Genomic DNA, 18,764 nt, shown 5'->3' with positions numbered 1-18,764 from the left:
TGATTTTTTCCTCCGGTGAAGCTCCGGGCTGACATGGCAATTTTTAGGCAATACGAGCTGATATGGCGCTTATGTGGACCAAAAATTGCCACATGAAAAATAATATATAAAAAAAAACAAAAAAAAAGCTAATTCTTCTTCTTCCTCTCCCTTCTCTCTCTCTACGTTCCCTCTCTTCTCTCTTGTCTCTCTCTTGCTCGATCCCCCATCTCTCTCTGTTGTTGGCGGCTGTCGCGGACCGCTGTGACGCGGGCAGCACTGGCTTTCGCCGTTGCCAGTCGCGCCTCCGCCGCGGTGGCTCCTCGCCGGAGTTCAGAGAGAAGAAGACGAGGGCTGGAATTTAAGGTAAAACGACGCCGTTTTACCCCAACGAAACGACGTCGCTTTGGTTCCCGTCCGACGGTGCCATGTCATATTTCAGGTTATTTAAAAATGCCACGTCAACACTCAATTTGGGAATTTTTTAAAATCATGGAAAAATTGTTCAGACGATTAAATTCAGGGTATTTTTGATAAAAAAAAAGTTCATGGAAAGTTTGAAAATCTACCAAAAGTTCATGTCGCGTAATTAACCCTTTTATATAAGCCCACTTGTGTTTATGCGGCGCATTAAGAATGTGACACGTGACAGAGGTCTTCCAAATCAAAATACACGGAGGAGCAAAGTAGAAATACAAATTTTAGATTTTAAAAAAAAAATCTTCAATTTAATATGAATTTTTAATCTGACTTTTTTTTTTTCACACTGCTCGTCGTGTTACTTATGCATATAATTGAACACAACTATGTAAATATATAAACACGGATCAAATCATACAAACGAAATATTGAATTAAATTAAAAATTATTTTATCAAATCCAGTCTTATCATTCAAACCAAACGTCCTATATGTGATTGAGAATTGAGATTTGAGAGACCAAATATAGGTTCAGATTATAAGCCAATTGCTATGCAATTCCATATTTACACTTGAAGTTCACGCTATATCATTCACATATATGTATATACTCTAGAAAAATACATTTTCATTTTCCTGCTCATGCGTAAAAGGGACTGTTTGTTCTATCCCTACACTGTTTGCTTCACACTCAGCATCTAAACCTATAAAAACACATTCACAGAACTCATAAAATGAACAGGATTATGTTTGCTTCCTAGCTTTCCATTCCATAATCGCAGAAAGAAGGGCGAAGTTGGGAATTAGGTGCTTGTGAGGCAATGGTAATTCAGTTATAGGAGACGTATCTTTCTCCAGAAGCCACGCCTCAATCGCCATTCTGTCATATGTATAGCCATCCGCAGCAACACAAGGATCAGTCATCACTTCCTGCAGTGCAAAATTTACCAGGTTAGAGGGTGTTTGGCTGACAGTATAAGCTCCTTAAAACAACTTATATGTTGTTTATGAGCTTATAGGCTCTTGAGAAGTATTTGACAAAATAAACGCGGAAGATGCCTAACGGAAAACAAATACAGACTGATCACCTACGGGAAAAAATGATGGAAATAGGCTTACTCTGAGAATGGGACATGTAAAGTGTTTAGGAGGTGGTGGTGCAGAAACTAATGCCGTATCTCGAGCTCTCTCAGCAACATCTTTCAATTTCTCCAAAGCGGGAAGAACTTCATCTTCTAAATCAGGTCTATCCCTTCGTCTAAGTTCAGTGCATTTCAATGCAATGAGAGCTAAATCCTTTGCTTCTTCAATGGGCCATGCACCACATTCTGTGTCTAGTAACCTCCAACAATCGATCTTCACCCACTGCACTCTCCACTTTGTGAGCGAGGGCGATTGCTGGTTTTGCTGTCAGCAATTGCAAAAGAACCATCCCAAAGGCATAAACATCCGACTTAGGGCAGACTACTCCTGTTCTTTGATACTCAGGGTCGATATAGCACAATGTACCCACTGGAGCTGTGTCCTTGTATGCTGTGGATAATAGAAGAGAATCTTCGCTAACCACAGTTGAAAGTCCAACATCTCCAATTTTACTCACATAATTACGATCAAGCAATATGTTTGCTGGCTTTAGATCACGATGTATGATTGCTCTGGGCTTCGAATTATGAAGGAAGACAAGAGCTGAAGCTACTTCCCAGGCAATCCGGACGCGATCAAACCATAAAACAGGAGGAGTATTGTTTCTCCTGAACAGTCTATCTTCAAGGCTACCATTCTCCATGAACTCGTATACCAAGCAACTTTGGTCAGGGCATGCACCCAAAAGAATCAGCAAGTGCGGATGGCGAATTTTGCTCAATATTTTCAGCTATACCAGGAAAGAGAGAGCATTCAGAACTTTGAAAATCTGAATCAGGTTAATTTTCTTAAGGAAAAAATGATTATGAGAAGTGTTACGTGACATTTATCAAAAAGACATAATGTGTATTTACAAGGATAATCTCTGCTATCTGTCTCCCTGGGAGGATATTAAAAAACTCATTGTTATTCTAATAAGGGTGCATTCTCTTTTATAGTAAATTTTATCATGAGAAACAAGGGATAAGAAAAGAGGGTAAATTTTATCGCATTTTAGTGGTCTCCACCTTTTTTACCCCATGTTCTCTAGGATGGTTTTTTTTTTTTTTTCACACTCCTCCTTCCTCACATGACAATGTTGTCATACCAACCCCTCATGATAATATCATCCATAATTGGATTGAAAATGAAGGAAAATAGCTGCCCTAAGAAAATTTTTCATTCTGGCTGGGAAAAATAATCTAGTCTACAGAACATGTGAAAAGGGTGGAAAAGAGTAGAAAACAATTGTTTTCCACCCTTTTCCATCTAAGAGAACACACCCTAAGGAAATACATACCTCTTGTTCAAATTGTTTTACTCTGCTTCCTTCCTTATCATGGAGAACTTTCACAGCAGCAGTTGTATGCTGAAAACTGCATTTATATACAGTTCCATATGCACCCGTTCCAATTTTAAGATCCTCAGAAAATGATGACGTTGCAGATATAATTTCTTCCCATGTAAACTGACGGTACTGATAGAAATGGCCATTCAAGATGCTTTCAAGATTTTCTTTTTCTTTGGTTTGACGAGAAACTCGGATCTCTGCTTCTTTTCTTTCCACTGCTTCTCTTTTAGCACAGTCCTTGACAAGTTCAGCTTCTCTTGAAGCATCTTCGTATCTCTTTTTCTCCAGTCTGGCCAACTCTTTGGCTTCTTCCTCCTTTAAACTTATCATTCTGAGATTAATCTCCTCCTCTAGATGACGTTTCTGAAGTTCATTTAACTGAAAGAGAGCAAGGAAATTAATGTAACATGTTATCTTAAAGTAAGTTCAACTTGAATATCAGCAGCAATTGCTCGAAGCTCCGTCATTTTCCATATGGAACATTTATAACTATTGTTTACTCTGTTTAAAGATAATACAATGATATCTTGCAAAGAGAAATATGTAGCAGCATGCCGAGCGTACCCTTGAAGGTGTACGTACAGCGCAAGAAGGCAGCACATGAGGCTTAACATGCAGGTTAGAAGACATTTTGGCAGACTTATTTTACTTTATACGTTGCTATTTTATTTCATAAGTTGTCTGATATTAATATGGAATAAGGCTCTTGCATTGGCCAAGAATTAGTAGACATTTAAAGAGTAATTTCATACATTAGGGTTTCTTAGCATTACCTTACGAAACAGAACAGTGTTTACGCTGTGGCAGGACTCTTCCTGCGGACCTCTTGATTTGAAGGAGTTGATTTCAATTAAGTTTAGTTCCTTAGTCTTTCAGTTCTAAGTTTAAGCAGAAAAAAGAATGGTTCGGTGTCCAGACCTGTGTTTATCCTCCCATAAATAAAATAGCCTTAGTTATAGAAATCTACCTTTCTTGAAGCATCAATTGCCTCGCCTTGGGCCATTGCATACATTCCTCGTATATGTCTGAGTTCGATTCTCAATTTTTCTAGCTCAAAATTGACATCATCCTGCAACAAAAGACTAGAAATTACTCCAATATTGTATACTCCCTCTGTCCTGGAAAAATAGTCTTAGGAGGGAGTGGCACAAATATTAATAAAAGTGGATGAACGTATTGTGAGTGAAGTGGTGATCCATATGCGGTAGAATATGTAAATAAGTTTATATATTGAGGGTAATATGTTGTGGGGTAGTGCCTATAAATAGAATGAGACTATTTTTTGTGGACGTTCCAAAATGACAAATTGGGACTATTTTTTCTAGGACAGGAGGGAGTACTCTTCTGCAGTTCATTCATGCTTGGAGGCTCAAAAGTGAATGATAATTATGCTTCTAATCTCTTGTTTACTTGAATAAAAATAGTAAGGCTAATTTATTGTTTACTTAGATGGATTAAAACTTTGAGATATCCCAAGGCCCTTGATTATTTCTATCATTTAAGCTAGTTTTGCTTGATTCTTATCCCATTGAAAGGGCGAGATTGGAGAAATCGTACTCTTGAGGATAAAAATACTCAATCATGCAAAATAAACGCCCCTTAGGAGTAGGATTTCTCCAATCTCACCCTTTCAATGGAATATGAATCAAGCAAAACTAGCTTAAATGATAGAAATAATCAAGGGTCTTGGGATATCCCAAAGTTTCAATCCATCTAAGTAAACAAGGGATTAGCCTTACTATTTTCATCTATCAAGGTTAATCCTCAACAGTAAACGGCCCCTTAGTGGAGTAGGCTAGTCTAATAAGATAACTTATAACTGGAGAATGAAGCACTAATTATTGTCCGCATAAGCTATATACCAACTACCAAGCATTGGCTGCAGGATATCTTTCTTTGAATCTCTAAAGGAGTTCCTGGCTCACATATATGCATGAGTTAATGCAAAGTAACGTCAATGTGGCAACCAAACACTATGAAATATAGTACCTGATCCTTGGTAGAGGCCTCAGAAGTCGATGTATGGTACAATAAATTATTCTCCGCCACTGAGCTTGTGAAGCTGGAGGGGGCCTGACAAGCTTTTACCATTGACATCAAAACCACCAGAGAAAATGTTTTCCCTGTTACTTGCGTCAGCATCCAGACAAAGATTTCTAGGATCCATGACTCCGCTTGAAGGCATTCTTTTATGAAGAAGAGTCAGATTAATGGTGGATAGAGCTTGAAAACGCTGCATGGGCAGTGAAGCAGAACGGAAATGTGCAAATGACCCTTGGTCCCGTCCAATCTGAAGATATAATAGAAGGAAAGAAATGGGTCACTTTTCTTCACAAACTTGTCTGCTTAATGAGTATTTCGGGTTGGGATAATCAGAAATTAAGCTGCTCTTTCTAGATGGATTGATTATCGAAATGGAAATGGATTGGCACTCAGACAGAGAGACTGTTATGCACATAGATATACCCCAAAGTCTCTTGCACGATCATCTTCCTATCATATAAATAAGATCTTAAGAAAATCTCGACCCAAAAATGAGTCTGGGTGATGGAACTTTAACAACATCACAACAAAACCCTGACATCTTCATCAAGCTGATTGAGTACTAAAGAGCATCTTATATTTGAATACTGTTAATTATCTCAACGAAACTAACAAAATAGATGCTACAACCACAAACAGCCAATCTAATCAACTGCAACTAAAGGCATCAGGTTTGTTTATTCGAACCAGCCTACAATGTTAACTACAATAGGATATTCTAACAAGAAAGCAGAGGTTTCATATAAGTACCTGTTTGTGAGCTCGAACTAATGCTTGAAGAATTAATCGGAACTCGTGTCGCTACTGTCATCTCTAAAGCTTTGGTTTGTTTCTGAATCTGACGGCCGAAGTGATGATAAGTTTTCCTTTGGAAACAGCATATACAGTGCAAAAGGTTGGACAGCATTCTGATATTTTTGATGACAATGTGCGTGCCCTGAGCATACAGTTGAATAATTAGTATCAGTCACTAAGAGAATGTCATGATTAGAACTAAAAATCTAACTAGCCCCTTTCTGATGTCGATAGAGGGGTTAAACAGTGGACCTATGACCCCTGAATTACATTGTTGATGCAGTTAATGAAATTAATTATGGTGGTCACAACTCAAAAATAATAGAGAGGTTACTACAATGCTGAATTATCAACGAATTTTGTGCATTACCTTGAAAAAATACTGCGAGATGAAGCACCAATAACAAGTTTATTGATCTTATGCTTCTGAATTTCCCCAGATATTGCAGTTACAACATCATCTGACTCTATCTGTACAATTTCCACTTGCACCTGCATGTAGAAGCAGTATTTAAGCAGATTACCGAAGTAAAGGAAATCTTCCAAGAAGAAACAAACCACATGTACCTTTCTTTGACTACACATTTTTTTGCAAGGAAGAAGCTTTTCAGCCGTTTGCCACTCCATTTCCTTCTTATACGCAGCTGCTACATCATCTCGAACTTGAGAAATTGGAATAAAATTACCCACTGTTACATGAGAGCACTATATAATCACCTCCAGAAAATAGAGCACGGAGAGAAATGCATCCCACTATGTTCATTGCATACTGAAACGTTTTTCATGATAGTGATGATGGCACCAATCCACCCCACCCACACTTGCACACACACACAAGAAGCAAACAAGAGATAAATTAAAAATAAACTGATGGTAGGGCATTTACTGATTAGCCATAGATAGATAAAAATTAGTGCAGGCTAATCTATTGTTAAGTAAGATGTACTAGAACTTTTAGATATCCCGAAGCCCTTATTATAATTTGAATTGATTCATATCCCATTGAAAGGGGTAAGATTGGAGAAATCCTAGTAATGAAGATAAAAATATTCATTCAATCATGAAAAGTTATCACGCCCTGTGTCATCCCACACAATCCATTATCACTACTACATAGCTAAGGAAATCAACAACTTACTTGGTGTTGGGATACTCGATACAAGAGGGCGGACATGCAGCAACTTAAAGTAAACCAATCCTTCTGGAACAAATTTATCCAGTGCCCAGCTGATTACATGTTTGGTTTTTCTACTTCCACTTATAGCCACTGCAACAACTGAATATGCTGGTGGTGGCAATTCATCCAATCCTTCTACTCTTTTTCTACTTTTCTCTTCCATATTTATGCTTCTACTAATCAATAATCTGCAACACCATACAATCCAAAGTCTGATTACAGGGCGTTTAATTTGAGTAATAGAATAGATTGATAAAACATGAGATTGAGTATATGAAGGATAAGATGGTCAAATGAGTTCAAAATTAATCCAATCCATCAAAGCAATGGGAGACTTAGCTTGAATTATTTTTATCTATCCATCCTATCACTCAAAGTTACACCCCCTATAATGCAAAAATAATTCTAATCCAACACAATCGATAACAAGAACAGCCGACTATTTTCTGTTCGCCTCAGTTAATCAAATTGTTTATTCTTCTGCCACATCGTTCAATTAGGTCAAAGAATGTTAAAAACAGAGACATCCAAGGACATAGTTCAAACCAAGTATCCAAATTCCTGCTAAAATACAGATTACAGTTATCTTGAGAATTTCTTCAGATTTCTCAGATGCAAACAAGAACATCATATAAATCTTGACTCCCAGAAAATGTATGCACTTTATTACCTTGAAAAATAATCTCAAACAAAAATGTATAAATTAATAAATTGCATACCATTCATTTTGTTTCTTCCAAGTACGAAATTCTGTTGAACCCATTCAACTGGAAGTCGAGAAAAAGAGAAAAGAAAAAATAAAAAACAAATTCGTTTGTTACCAGTGGTGGATGCTTGGAGCTTCAGACAATTTCCAAGGAGTTGGTGAACAGCTTGACCGGTTTGCACATCTATGGTTGAAACATGACGCTTCCGTAACACAGTCGATCATTTCATTTCCTTCGAATGTCAGTCGATCATTTCCGACGTGACAATTATGTTTATGTAACTTATGGTAGTTTACTATCTGATTTTTCAATTTAAAATATGGATATGCAAATTATTTACCAATATATTCTATTCGAATGTATTTTTGTAATGATATTCACATGTGGAAAAGTCTTAAGTTGATTGCTTTGATTTGGACATAGAAGACTAATTCGACGGCTTTTACTATATTTATTTGTCATTTTGCAAGAGACGGAATACTTTATAGTCAATATTAATTCATATATAAGCTCAATTTATTGAATATAAAAAATAGTTATTTTAATCATATATATTTTAATCATATATATTGTTGTGCCTAAAAATAACGATTCTAACAGAAAACTAAAAGAACGCGAGAATGATGTGGAACTTTTGTATTGATTTCGGGAATTTGCGTAAATAGGCAATATTGAGTGATGATCTTTACATGTATTTATAAGGTAAAATAGTAAGAAGTTCAGTAGGAATATGACTCATTTTGTACTTATAATAGAACTATATATAATTCTTTATGACTATTCGCAATTTCTTGGTCTCATTTTCCTTGTTGAATATATCTTAATCTTCAAGATAGAGTAGAATCCCGAAAAAACAGGGTTGCAGGCCAGTTAGGCGGTCAACCGCGCTGTTTACTAATGAATTTGGGCCGAGCTTCCTTTGATCTTGCGATCTTCAAGGGATGCATATTTTTGTCCTCATCAACTTCTCCTCCATAGCCTGGTGAAAACATAATTGGACCAATGTTTTGACTAGACTATAGAGCTTCAAAGTGACAGGACCAAATTCATCGTAATAGGGTGTTGCTCTTGGAACTTGCATTATGTCACTTTGAATATGTCGGACTTATTCTTTAATTTGAAAAAATTCCTCGCGGTCTGCGATTCTCAAAACCACATGGCTGAATCCTTTCAAACAGCTTTAATCTTCATTAAAAAATTCCTTACACTTTACAGGGTTGCGACCCTGGTTTTAAAACAATATTCTCATAAAGTCAAACCACGTTCTCCACTTCACACATGTCCACCTACGTGCATGCTCGTATGAACGGTTCGCCTTTTTCACACGCCGCATTTCTGTATCCGCCCTAATCATAGGAGCCACTCAAACTATCACAACCATCCATTTTGTTGCGGTATACTTTAAAGGCGGTTTTTACTCCATTTCAATTTTTTTCCATCATCTTTTGTTATTCTTCATTCTCATTACCCGGTGAAAAACTTCATTTAGCCCAAAGAGCAACCATCAACTTTGTGATAACGAGTACTGAGATATAACGGCTCCGTGTGGGTTCGAACCTATACTTGTCAATAACTGATAATACTCATTTTTTTCCATGGTTTTAATGTTCTTATGATGTTAATTTTATAGGGAATTGAGTGTTTGATGATTATTTTATCTTGTAAAATATGATACTTGCTCGTATTTTGATGAATTTTACATAAATATGTAGTCTGAATTTGGACCGGTGGTCTTAATGAAAGTTGTAGTTCGTCTCGATACGAGTTCGTAGGCTCAAACAGTTTGCAAATTCGAGTTCGAACGAGAAAGATATGGTCGAAACAAGAAAGTCGCGCGCAGCAATAAATAGTGTCCGACGGGAATTTTCGAATTTTCGGGATTTTGAGATTTTATCAGTATTTTCGAGTTCTACACTGTATTTATCTCATGTGCCTATATATATATGTTCTTTTCCTGACCTATTAGACACGTCTCTTTACCTCTTTTCAACCTTCTTCTTCATCTTTTCATATTTTTCAACTCTCTATTCGGTTTGAGACCCAGCGGACATAACTATTTAGCGGATTCAGGAATGTGTGATATGATCTGAACCTTGAGACCTGGTGGAGATAGGTGGATCATAGGGAGCTATTCCTAGGCGCTTTTGGGAGTTAGTAGATATTCTTGAGACCTGACGGAGATAGATAATTTACTAATCTACGATCGTTGCTGCTCTAGCGAGAGTAATTGATTAATTGTGTGATCTCTCATCATAGCTAGATTAAACTGGTAATTAGGATTAATAGGTTATTATGTGAATTTGGTTAATGAATTTACTTCCCTAGGATCAGTAGTTTTATTATTTGATTCTTATTTGCTCAGTTTTTTATCTTAATTCATTACTTTCTATTTTGTTTGTCTGTCTACTGTGATAGTTTAAATTGGTAGTACTTAGAGTTATTTCGCTTATCAATCCCTGTGGATACGATACTCTGCTTATTGTTTTCGTGCTACAATTACACTGTTTAGTTGCAGTTTTTGTCGCTAATAAAATAGTGATCAATAACTAATCTTGATTGCAGGGCATATGAAATACAAATATCATTTTGTCCGAGGTCTTGACCACGGGCTTCGACAATGAGTCGGTTGGGTGACACATATCAACACACTAAAGTTAGCTGACTGAAGTCCAAATAAATCCCGCTCTAAATGAGTGTCAGTTTGCAATACTACTGACTACTCGTAAGAGGGTCAGTTTGACTTATAACTGAAGCGTGTGCGAAAAGTGGTGGTAGGTTTTAACTCGCTTGAGAAATTTTTTTAAGTTTAACTTTTCAGTTTATCAGTGTTCAGTTTATGATCAGTGACTTTAGTCAATTGATGAAATACGATAATCAATTTTTATGCTTATGTTAGTGATTTTGTAGTCAGTATGCTCAGCAGTGAGACAGAATAGCAAACAAAAATATAAAATATAAAAGCTTAAGTAAATGACACAATCTAATTCGAAGAAAACTTCTACGTCCATAGTCCTAGTTTACTGGACAATCCCTTAACTTTTGATTCCTTGATTTTATAGCTACAAATTCAGCTTGATCAGTCATTTGTGTTAGACTGATCCACGGATTACGTGGCCGTGACAATTAAATGCAATTTCCACTGTTGCAATTTCAATTACACATAGTGTAAGGGTTCAAGATAAGGTAAAGCTACGACACATAGCTTACTTGTTGATTTCCTTCTAACTCTAACACCTAACTTTTTATAGACGGTGCAAGGGTTAAAGATAGGGTTTCCAAATGTGAGCATACTGTTATAATAAGAATATCGGTTTGAAGATAGTTTGCTCGGATCTAGGGTGAGAATACAAAGATAAAGATCGCCCAGACTAAGGGAATGTTCATATGCAAACACTGGAAGAACATATCGTACACTTCCAGATGAAAGCTTATACACACTTGGTTGGTTCTCTTCTTCGAAATACGCTGAGTGCTTTGAAAGTAAGGTTGAAAGCTTCAGTGCTTGAGAGATTTTAAATTTACAGCGACTCGGTAGTCTTCTCGTTGACTTCATTTTATATTTCTTGACTTTAGGGGTGACATGGCATAAGGAATTCTTGGTGAGTGTCAGTTTGAGTAATTTGATTCTTCCATCAGCTCGGGTTCTATACTTAGTGAAATCTTTATCACTTTTTCACTTTTGGAGGCTGACTCTAGTAAGTTGTTCAGCTAAACCTTCAGTCTGGCTCTTCAGGCTGCAATCTGTAAACACAAAATGCACACTCCCTAAGAGGTGAGTTGCAGTCTACAAGATACAACTATTGCATAGATCATAAGGCTAAAGGTTTTTGTATTTAAATCAAAATTTTATAATTTTTTTCAACAATTTCCCCATTTTTGATGATGCCAAAACCACTAAGTCTAAACACTATATCAGAGCAAAATATCTAAAATCTTTACAAGACGGAACAACATATACAAATCAGAGTAATAGTGAAACAAACAAAATATAGCTGGACTCGCTAAGACATCAAAGCAAAAACAGTTCACACAAAAAGAACATGTTGATAGCGAGAGTAAGCATAAGCCATTAAGTAAAGTTGAAAATAACAAGTACTCCATTCGTCCTAACTTTTAGTATCCAATTAAGAGTGACACGAGTTTTAATAAAGTGGTTGAAACAAGAAAGGTATCATCTTTTAGGTGAGTGTTAAAATAATTAAAATGGAGTAAGGGTCCCACCTACTTTTACTAAAAATAAAAATGAATACAAAAATGTGGGACATCCAAAAAAGGAAATATGGATACTAAATGATGGGATGAATGGAGTATTTAAAGATTATCAGATTATGGTCAGACTGAGCTTCTATTTGATTGTTGAGCTGACTTATCAGATGAGTTATAAATTAGAGCATTAACCAGTTTGGGTATTAGACCGAGGATAAATTTGGATGCCAACTTCAGTATGTATGATAGCTTTCGGATGTTTGAGCTTTAATCCCTTTCAGCTTGAACTTTATTGTGAGCAATGTTTCAGGAGCTTCCTCCTAATAAGGATGACTATTATACCCGCGGGTACCCGACCCTAATGGGACGAGCATGGGGCCAATATTTTGCGGGTCGGCCGGGGACGGGTATGAAAAATTAAATCCGAATCGAATTTGGGACGGAGCCGGATATATAGATCCCCACCCCGAATCGCCCTGAATAATATTATATTCAGTATATTTTAAATTATTTTTTATAATTAATGAAATATATTAAAATTAATATTACAATTAAAATTTAATTACATGATATATAATATTCAAAAAATTGAATTATTTAATTGCATGTAGATTGTTTTCTCTCCTCCTTTATATAACACAATTCTCTCATTCTTTCATCTATTTTTTAATGTGGGATGTTTTATGCCTTTTTGTTCGTATTTTGGGAGTATTGTGATTGTAATTTTGATTCACATTTTAGTTTATTCATAAGTATTTATGACGTGTGAACTACATTTGCAGGGAATTGAAGAAATAAGGGGTAATTAAGATTTTAATGGAAATAAATAAAGGCTTGAAAAATCGCACACCGCCTCGGTCGAGGAGTATCGCGCCCCGCGCGCCCTTTCCCTTCTCCCCATCGACCGAGGCCTGCCCCCATCGGCCGCGCAGCTCCACACACCTCGCAACTCATCGCCCGAGCGTTTGGCCAAGCGGCCGAGTCCATCAAGCCAGCGCCCACTGGCTTCCACCTCGCCCAGCGGGCGAGCGCACTACTTCGCACCCGAGCGCCCACCACTCGCACGCACTTATTCACACCCCAGCGCCCGAGGGGGATACCTATCGACCGAGCGCCCTTGCATAGCCGCGCACATCCCTCAGCTGAGCAGCATGCCTCAGCGACCGAGCTCCTCACTTCAAGCTCAATATTTTGCTCCAATGAAAATATGCCACGTGTCTAATTTCAGTAATTAAAATAATAAGGCGTATTTCACTTTTCGGAGTATAAAAAGAGCAGACTTTTCATTTGCTAGGGCACGCTCACATTCACCCTTTGCTAGTGCTTGCCTAGATAATTTTACATACTTTATTTCTTGCCTAGATAATTTACATGCTTTATTTCAATTACGCATTAGATAAAAGCGAGAGAGTCAGCCTTAAAAAATTTGATTAGAGTGTTTAGGTTCATTTTACGTTATTTGTGTGCAACATGAGAGAACACCCTGTTTAGCCTTCCTTGAGAGATGACTTGGGTTAGCTTATTCCACTGCAATTGACCTCGTACGATTGCGAGTCAATTCATTAAGTGTTTTGAGTTTAGTCAAATTTTGGCGCCGTTGCCGGGGAAGGCTTTAGGCATTTTATTATGTTGCTTTGTTTTCTGTGTTTATTTTATTTTTTTTCTTTTGATTCAGTTATTTTCTCCCTCCGGTGCGTTTGATCCGTTTGTTAGTCTTGTGCATGCAGGGACGCCGTAGTCTGAAAAGAAAATTGGCGCTTCCTTTGGACAACATTAATCGTGGTGTGTTTAGACGAAATTGCAGCAAGGATTTATTTCCAAACCGCAGGGAGGAGTCTGAATCCAGTTCAAACAGTTCTGTGGAAAAAGTTCGTGAAGGAACATAAAGTTTTTATTCAGATACCAATCTGGAGGACACTGCAGAATCTGACTCTGACCGTTCTGAAGAGTCCGTCGCAAAAGAAGAAGAAACGATGGTTAATCTGCAGTACATGGGAGATTTTGCTCGGCCTATCATTGAGGCCATGAGTTCACCTATAGTTCTTCCTACTACCGTAAGAAATTATAGTCTGAAGCCCACTAATTCAAACTCGCTTCCACTCTTCTATGGGCTACCTAATGAAGATGCCTTGAAGTTTGTCCGAGATTTCTGCACCCAAGTGCAAACCTTTCCGCTGCTGGAAATCATAGAAGATCAGCTGAAGCTTAAATGCTTCCAGTATGCATTGAATGATAGAGCAAGGAACTGGTTATTATCTCTGCCGCCGAATTCCATTAATACTTGGGGAGAAGCCTGTCAAAAATTCATGCTTAAGTATTATCCCAATCACAAGACGCAGGAAATTCGTACCCGATTATGAATTTCATCCAAGGAGCGGATGAGCCTTTTCATGAGGCGTGGAAGAGATTTCAGGAGGTACTCAGGCAATGCCCCCAACATCAGTTGCCTCATGTGATGTTGAGCCAATTTTTCTATGATGGATTGGTTCAGACTGCTCAATTCATGGTGGACAATACTGCAGAAGGGAATATAGCCAGGAAGACATATGCAGATAGTGCTGCCAAGGGCCGCCCGGAACCGGCGGTTCGACCCTGAACCGGCCCGCGGACCGTTGACCGATGGGCCGGTTCAGGGCCGAACCGCCAGTTATCCGGGCCGGTTAAGGTTCGAATTTCCCCCAAACCTGAACCGCCGGTCCGGCCCGCCGGTTAGGCCCAGAACCGCCGGTTCAGGCGCTGAAACCGAGGAGAGCAGGCTGCTGGTGGGCTGGCTGGCATGCGGCTATGCGGCAGGGGGGGCAGCAGGGGGTAGCGCGGCAGGCCTAGGCTGCCTAGCCCTTGACCGGCCATTCCCAATTCCAATCCATACATGCACTTTAATTCAAAATTCAAATGTTTGCTTTTGTTTTTTATTTTATTTTTTCAACATTATAATTATACTTTTCCCCACATAATTTTATCTAATTCACATTTTCCCCCACCCAATTTTATCTATAAATGCCCCCCTTCTTCCACCTTCAAAATCACTCCATTGTATTAACAATTCTACACTCTCCTCTCTTCTACTTCTAATTCTCCTCCATTCTTTATGTGCTATTGCTCTTGCTCTATAATTCTTTAGCTATTCTCTTGCTTATTCAATTGCTTTACTTTATTGTTCTTGCTTTACATTATATGACTACTAGTACTACTATTAAGTACTAAATACTATACTATACTATACTATATATTTCAATTACACTATCACTACACTCACTTGCTCCTTTAATTTATTGTTCTTGTTTTACATTATATTATTACTAGTACTACTATTAAGTACTAAATACTATACTATATATTTCAATTACACTATCACTACACTTACTTGCTCCTTTAATTTATTGTTCTTGCTTTACATTATATTACTACTAGTACTACTATTAAGTACTAAATACTATACTATACTATACTATACTATATTATATATTTCAATTACACTATCACTACACTCACTTGCTCATTTACTTTATTGTTCTTGCTTATTATTCTCTAACCTCTATTATCTATATTCTCTTCTCTACTTGTTTATTTGTTATCATGTCTCATGGTCGTGGTAACCGTGGCAAGTCTATCAATGTCGACCACGAAGAAGATATTGATAGCACTCCCACTTCTCCCGAGTTTACTCAAAATGTTCAAGTACCATCATCATCCTCTAGGAGAAGGGTGAAATTTCCAGTTGAACGAGGACCATTCGGCGCACGCCGGGAGGCTGCCGATGAAGCATATGCTAGACAACTTCAAGAAGCGGAGGATGAAGAATATGCACGTAGAGTTCGACAACAAGAGGCGGAGGAGGAAGCCGACCAAGCACGTCACAACGTTGAGGAGGAAATCCCTCCCACTAGAGGTAAGGGTAAGGGTAAGAGTAAAACACTTTCTTCTAACATTTTCATAAAACATTTTAGGAGGGAACCCGCTCCACCACATCCAAATGATGCTCCAAATGCTCCCGAGAGGTTCATTGCCTATTGCAACTATTGCAACGCTACTTATCAATGGAAAGCGGGAGGGGGTTATGGCACCCTCATAAGGCACATGACAGCGCAACACACTGTCGAGTTTGGAATCCATACAACTCAAACTCAACTACATCCCGAAGCTTTCGAATGACAAGGTAATGAACAAGGTAATGTTTTATGGAAATATGACCAACAAAATGCTCGAGATTACATGGCTCGTTATGTTTCAATGGAGCATTTGCCTTTTATGCATGCCGATAAATTTACTTTTGAACATACTATGAAAAATGCTTATAATCCGGCCGCCAAAAAAATTGGTCGAACTTCTATGTGCAAAAATATTAGGTGACAAGCTGAAGAAAGAAAACGTGATTTACGAAAACATTTTAAGAATTTAAAGCAAAATTTTTCTATATGTTCCGACATATGGAGTGATTTTTTCCAAAGATATTCTTATATGGGTATTACTTGTCATTGGGTTGACGAATGTTGGTTAATTCAAAAACGTTTAATTGCATTTAGAGATTTCAATGAAACACATAATGCTACTAATATTGCTCAATTGATTGTTTCTGTGTTAAATGAGTATCGCATTTTAAACAATATATTTTCGGTTGGATTTGATAATGCATCCGCCAACACCGCCTCCATTCCCGAGTTACAAGCCGCGTGCGCACCCTCTTTTGAAGGTAGGTATTTTCATGCTCGTTGTATTTGTCATATTTTAAATAGATGTGTACAAGATGCTTATACTCTTATTAATAATGCTGTTGATCCCATTAGACAAGCCGTTAATATGTTGCATAGAAAAGCCGCTATTGGCAAAAAATGGCAAAAATATTGTCGGCACAAAAAAATTCGATATACAAATTTTGTTAAAGATATTTCTACACGTTGGAATTCAACATTTGGCATGCTTGCATCTACCATGGAACATATTGAGCATCTATGTGATTTTTTTAGAGTAACTCCCGAGGCTAACTTGCTTTTATTGCCGCTTATTGGAAACAATGTGGTAGTTTATTTCAACTTTTAAAGGTTTTTCAAAATGCTACCACGGATTTATCCGGTGTTTATTATTGTACTAGTATTAAAGTTTTAGAACATTGCATGTTTATTGGTATTGCTTTAAATGATTGTTATAAAAGAAACGATTTGAAGGATGTATCATATCAAATGATCATTAAGTGGCTTAAATATTTTCTTGAAATTCCCGATGTTTTTTTAATTGCTAAGATTTTAGATCCTTCTATGAAAATTGGTGGTGTTTATCGTCTATTAGAAATTTATTATGGTGCCTTTAGAGAAATCTATGAGTCAAGATTAGGAAACAATGAAATGCTAGAATGGTACCTTCCCAACTTAGATGATATTAAACATAGAATAGATAACACACTTAGAATTTTGTTTAATGACTACGAACAAAAATATATTCTTGCAAACCCCTCATACTCTTCAAGTGGCACTTCTAGTTCACAAGGTCAATATGGCTCCTCCACCTTAGGAAGTAGTTTTGATCAAAACGAATGGGCTCAAGCCGCTTATTCATTTATGAATACACAAAGGAGCTATACTACTAACGAGCTAGATATATATTTGTCTAGTACATTTGCTTTCAAGCCTGTAGGTGGTATACAATTTGACGTCTTGAGATGGTGGTCCTCCCACGAGAGGGAATATCCCATACTCGCCACCATGGCCAAGGAGTTATTCGCGGTCCCGGCCTCCACGGTCTCCGTCGAGCAAGCATTTAGCGTTGGTGGGCTTGTCTTGGACGAAAGAAGAAGCACCATGGATCCTCGAAACATGGAGGCCACCATGTTGCTAGATGATTGGTCCAAAGCCGAGTTGCGCCAACAAGAGAATGAATGGGATCAAGCCGACGAGAGCCCAAACGATGAATTCACCGAGTCCGAACGATCCGAGCCCGGCGAGGACTATGATTAGGTAAGTTAAGGTAAAAGAACTACGTGGGCTTTGATTCTTCATTATTCAATGAAGATACGTAGGCCACTCAATTTTAATATTTATATTAAAATTGAGCTCAAGCCCTTAATTTTTTTAATTTTTTTCCCCCCTGTTAGACAACTCTCTTTCGGAATTTATTGTAAACTTGTAATGAATTAGTTATTTAGTTAGTGTTAGTTTGTTTACTTATTCAATTTTTAAGATTGTAATTTGTATCCTTATAATATTTTTTGTATACATAGAATAAATTCAAGTTTTATGCATTATTTTGATTGTCAATGACTCAATGTGTTAGAATTATTGTACTTTTATTGTATTTCAATTTTCAACACAAGTCATTTAATAATAATAATAAAAAAAGCACAAGCATTACTAAAGAATTAAGATGACATTACTAAAGAATTAAGATGACATAACAAAATATTATGTAAAAAATATATTAATTGTCATGTTTATAAAATATAAATTTTCAACAAGTCATTTAATTTAAAAATATGACATAAAAGATATTACATGTTTATATTTTCGATTTCAACACATGTTTATATTTTATATTGTAAGTTGAATTAAAATTTGGAAATTTCATCACAAATCATTTAATTTCATAAAATATACATTTTCAACACAAGTCATTTAATTTAAAAATATGACATAAAAACTATTACATGTTTATATTTTCGATTTCAACACATGTTTATATTTTATATTGTAAGTTGAATTAAAATTTGGAAATTTCATCACAAATCATTTAATTTCATAAAATATACATTTTCAACACAAGTCATTTAATTTAAAAATATGACATAAAAACTATTACATGTTTATATTTTCGATTTCAACACATGTTTATAATTTTTATTTAAAGTTGAATTAAAATTTAGAAATTTCTTCACAAATTCACAATCATTTAATTTCATAAAATATAAATTTTCAACACAAGTCATTTAATTTTAAAATATGACATAAATCATTTAATTGCATAAAAAGAAAAAAAAT

The 18,764-nt window shown here is 36.8% G+C and overlaps 1 protein-coding gene across 1 annotated transcript; it reads right to left on the bottom strand.

Annotated features, from left to right (window-relative positions):
- Positions 1 to 908: 908 nt before the first annotated feature.
- LOC131020083 (U-box domain-containing protein 35-like) lies at positions 909 to 7,617 on the bottom strand. Its single transcript, XM_057948736.1, is given in 14 exon segments — positions 909 to 1,328; positions 1,518 to 1,739; positions 1,741 to 2,271; positions 2,821 to 3,249; positions 3,839 to 3,940; positions 4,861 to 4,960; positions 4,962 to 5,161; positions 5,454 to 5,455; positions 5,665 to 5,699; positions 5,701 to 5,774; positions 5,776 to 5,851; positions 6,080 to 6,201; positions 6,277 to 6,398; positions 6,848 to 7,617. Coding segments are annotated over 14 exon segments (2,403 nt in total). The 5' UTR covers positions 7,050 to 7,617; the 3' UTR covers positions 909 to 1,142.
- Between the last annotated feature and the right edge of the window lie 11,147 nt (positions 7,618 to 18,764).

Source organism: Salvia miltiorrhiza, chromosome 4, assembly GCF_028751815.1.
Source record: "Salvia miltiorrhiza cultivar Shanhuang (shh) chromosome 4, IMPLAD_Smil_shh, whole genome shotgun sequence".
Classification (NCBI taxonomy): domain Eukaryota; kingdom Viridiplantae; phylum Streptophyta; class Magnoliopsida; order Lamiales; family Lamiaceae; genus Salvia; species Salvia miltiorrhiza.
This window is presented reverse-complemented; position numbering and strand designations above follow the sequence as displayed.